Here is a 3,867-nt window from a genome sequence, read left to right as displayed (position 1 = left end):
CAAATACAGGTGATCAAACAAATGGATCATCGCGCTGTATTCCCATATCCTTGGCCGGCAATACAAGCATCGGACTTTGGTAAAGCGTTCAGCAATGATTCGCCAATAATGTTTAGTCCGGGACATTTAATTGTGATAACAGCACGCTGCTTTGACAATAAGAAAGGACAATTTATAATCAAATTCTTGGAAAGTGATACGAAAAGAGAGGAGTTACATTTCAGTGTGCGCTTTGATCAAAAAGCAGTTGTGCGTAATTCGATGAATAAGGCCTTCGAGTGAGTTTAGTGTAAATAAGTACATAAAATAAATTAAAATTTTAATAAATTAAAAAATACACATTTATTTTAGATTCGGGCAAGAGGAACGCCATGGTGGATTTCCCTTCGTTTTTAATCAGCAGTTTAAACTTGCTATCGCATTCACGGAACGTGAATTTCTCACCGCTGTAGATGGATATAACTTCTGCAGCTACGCCTATCGCACAACGAATGTATTTCAAAATCTTGTCGGATTTAAAGTGACGTGCATTAATGGCTTGCATATGCATGTGACTGGTGTAGATCATTTGCAAATGGGTGACCCCTCTTGTACGGGGTTCGAAAAGTATTCCAAGCACGATTATGAATGTGCTTAGCATGATTTTTTTAATTTTATAAGTTCAACTTTCCTATGCTCTATATGTACATACGTATATGTTAATTATTAACTAACTACATTCCTGTAAGCATAAAATAAGAACCGAAGCTCCATATTATATAAAAAAAGAAATATTCTACTTACATTTCCCGGCGCTGTAACATCATTGCAAAAGTAACAACCCAAATTGGCGCCACTGATACATTTCAAGTCGTCAATATCTATCGCAAGGGCAGTGTCACCAGAAGCTTCGTTATTTTGTGCACCTGCACCATGACGCATAACTAAGTAGCTATCGAAGCCCAAAGCTGAATTTATAACTATCTGTACAAAAATTGAGCATTTTAAAAAAGAGCAAGATGAACATTAACTGTAAAAAAGTAGACCAACTTTTTGAAAAGTAGTCCCCAGCAGTGTTGGCAACCAGCGACTTTCTCTCGAATCAGTTAGTAGAAAGCTAACATCATGCTCTTCCACCAAGCGTTTAATAGTGTTCAAGTCTTCGTCAATTTGTTGCTGCATAGAGGCGCCTATAGTATGTCCAGGCATTGGAATTTGCATAACGTAACCAGTAGAAGTCTAAAAAAGGGAAACATATTTTATTAAATAATTGGATTAAAATATACATACATGTACATATGTATTTATACACACCGCAGTTGGATTTATATCCTTAACGCGTTTGGCCGCAATTTGTGCTTTCATTACATTGCCGGCAATTGCATCTGCATGGGTGTACAGCGTTTGTCGCAACGGATTTGAATAGCTGACACGGCCACTATCCAGAAAAGTTATATGCTTAAAGCCCCAAGCAAGCAAATTGCGCGCTACATTACACCCGAGAGTTCCTGCACCGAAGAGTAAGCATTTCGTTTTCGATATAATATCCAAATCCAAGTCTGGCACTAAACGCCATTTCATTAGTTTCAAATTTAAATTTATGGCACTTTCAACTAAACTAAAAATAAGACATAGAATTAGAGACATAAGTGTTTATGTTAGTATATGAACAGTTTAGAAGCAAAAAATACTTACATAGTTGGGTCCATGCTGTCTCGCATCGAAACGATGCGTGGCCCCATTTTATTATTACGATTGGGTTCCCAGCCAACGAATTGCGTCTTCTCATCGAAATTTACTTCTTCCGATTGCTGTACAGTCCAAACGAGGCTTTTACTGCATTCGCCTTTGTTATCGAAACGTATTCCCAAAAATTTTATTAGCTTCCCAACCAATGAAGGACTAAAATAAAAACAATTTAGTAAAATTAACATAATTAGATATAAACATAGGTGATCTAATTTATAATTGCACTTACCATTTGTAAAAGATATACGCTGCATATATACGCATCAGCCATGAAGGATGCTCATATTCACTGGGATCAGCAAAGGCAAAGTAAATGTCATCGCTTTGTTCTGCTAATGACGTGTTATCAGAAAATACATCTCTTAATTCGTAGATGGCGTTTTTTTTCACTGCTTTTGACTAGGAAAAAATTGGTTATTCCCCCCTTACTGTTAAGTAAACTATTTAAATGCTCCAACTCTGGAATGTCCGACAATATTTTTGGGCCCGAATCACTCGGAATCTTTAAAGTTGGCGTCAGTGGACAAGGAAAGGCAAACCAATAGTAGTAATTGTAGGTGGCAAGGTCCTGTTCAGAAATATTTAAAAATAGAAATTAGTGTGAGGTAGAAGGGTATTAGCTAAACAACTGTTTTTTTAAGGATTGGTCACTTGACTAGGTCTGCGCACTAAATAACCTGGAATATCCTATCTAGGTCACTCGAACAAGGCAAGTGACGTCATACCACTACTTGTGATGATTACCGCAAATGAAAGCACGAAGAAACGGGCCAGCAATTTGGGGTCCTCCAGTACGCGGTCAGCGCGAAAATCCTGTATTAATTTTCTTCCCTCAATTTGCAATAATTCATTTTTATCACACGCTTTAAAGTCTTCAATTGTGTTCTTATTGTAGAGAGTGCCGACAGCAGGGTGGCATTGTCTTGGTGCCGTGAAGTCGCTGTTGTTTTTATGATAGCAGATACAGCGTAAGTAATTATTGCTCATTCAAACTATGTATGTATGTATGTATGTACTTACCCATTGAAAGCGGAGTAATCTGTTTCGAGAAGACACGCCTTTGCGTTGAGATTAGTATAGTAACCAAATATTGGTTTAGGAGCATCCGAAAGTCGGTCGTGATTTAACTTGATTTCCGACAATTTGTGCCAAAAATTTGGATTTACAAAAGATTGTAGGGGTGCGTACTGTAGTACAATGTTGTTATTACACATGTCTAACCTTTTTTGATAGTAAACCCACTATTTAAAGTAATAATGTATTATATAGATAGAACTTGATAGACGTTGGCTATTCGGACCTCGTACCGAGCGACTTTATCCCAAACATAAAGCTTTTGGTAAAATGTATTTCTGTGCGTTTACTCACACACGCGTATCTGTCGATTAGTTCACTTCACGTCAGGCTGCGTCTGTTTTTTCTGTACACAATGCAGATTCTTAACAAAGACCTACGAAAATCGATATGGTACATATAAAACAAAAAGGCACTTTGATAAGTAATCAGCGAATCGGATATAAACAAACGTAAAATCATCAGCTGATTGCACAAGAGCGAAACACAGTGCTACCAGATGTTCTAAATGAGTGGCCTTAACCCTTAAATGAGTTCGACGTGAGAATATTTTGAGCATTGCTTCAACTATTTATATACCCGCGAGTAGAGCTATCGATAGTGACGCCAGCCATTGATAGTTTCGGTAGTTTGAAAAATAGTATCGGTGTTTCGATAGTATCGTATACTATCGTGTTGTATATGTAGGGAAACTTCAACTCCGAATAAAATGTGTATAATATATACATATGTTAATATAAATATTACACATATGTCAGTATAAATATTACATCTTAAACGCGAAATTCTAAATATTTTCCCATGTTCAATTCACAGCGTCACTTTATTTTAAGTAAAGATCACAAAATGTCAATACACCGGCACTATCGACCATCGATAGTTTTGCAGCTCTACTCGCGAGATGGACGATTGAAAAACAAATCAAATAGAAACAATTTTCAGATATACCGTCGCCTGGGTAAAAGATTGTCGTAAGCGCCATTTTGACGATTTTTAGTTCTAGATGCAGTTATATATTTTGAAATAAGGTCTTTCGATTGGTGTTATCAGTTTTAGATATCTCCT

At 36.9% G+C, this 3,867-nt stretch overlaps 2 protein-coding genes across 2 annotated transcripts; one reads left to right on the top strand and one right to left on the bottom strand.

Moving 5' to 3' along the window:
- The first annotated feature begins 21 nt into the window (after positions 1-21).
- LOC118752958 lies at positions 22-637 on the top strand. The gene is made up of 2 exons (XM_036487806.1): positions 22-278; positions 352-637. Exons 1-2 carry the CDS (start codon positions 22-24, stop codon positions 635-637), a joined length of 543 nt encoding a protein of 180 aa, XP_036343699.1.
- Positions 638-783: 146 nt separating this feature from the next.
- Positions 784-3,348, bottom strand: LOC118752960 (ubiquitin-like modifier-activating enzyme ATG7; the record flags this gene model as incomplete). The annotated part of the gene is given in 8 exon segments (XM_036487808.1): positions 784-963; positions 1,030-1,218; positions 1,294-1,597; positions 1,675-1,881; positions 1,958-2,112; positions 2,114-2,296; positions 2,473-2,668; positions 2,749-3,348. Coding segments are annotated over 8 exon segments (1,608 nt in total), but the record flags the coding sequence as incomplete, so codon positions are not given.
- Between the last annotated feature and the right edge of the window lie 519 nt (positions 3,349-3,867).

This window comes from Rhagoletis pomonella, unplaced genomic scaffold (genome assembly GCF_013731165.1).
Source record: "Rhagoletis pomonella isolate Grant_MI unplaced genomic scaffold, Rhpom_1.0 Rhpom_scaffold_01999, whole genome shotgun sequence".
NCBI classification, from domain to species: domain Eukaryota; kingdom Metazoa; phylum Arthropoda; class Insecta; order Diptera; family Tephritidae; genus Rhagoletis; species Rhagoletis pomonella.
This window is presented reverse-complemented; position numbering and strand designations above follow the sequence as displayed.

What these genes read in the sequence shown, in the direction of transcription:
- LOC118752958 (XM_036487806.1), top strand. Translation starts at nt 22, where the DNA reads ATGGATCATCGCGCTGTATTCCCATATCCTTGGCCGGCAATACAAGCA. An exon ending in TCGATGAATAAGGCCTTCGA is followed by an intron (nt 279 to 351) that starts GTGAGTTTAGTG and finishes CATTTATTTTAG; the next exon opens with ATTCGGGCAAGAGGAACGCC.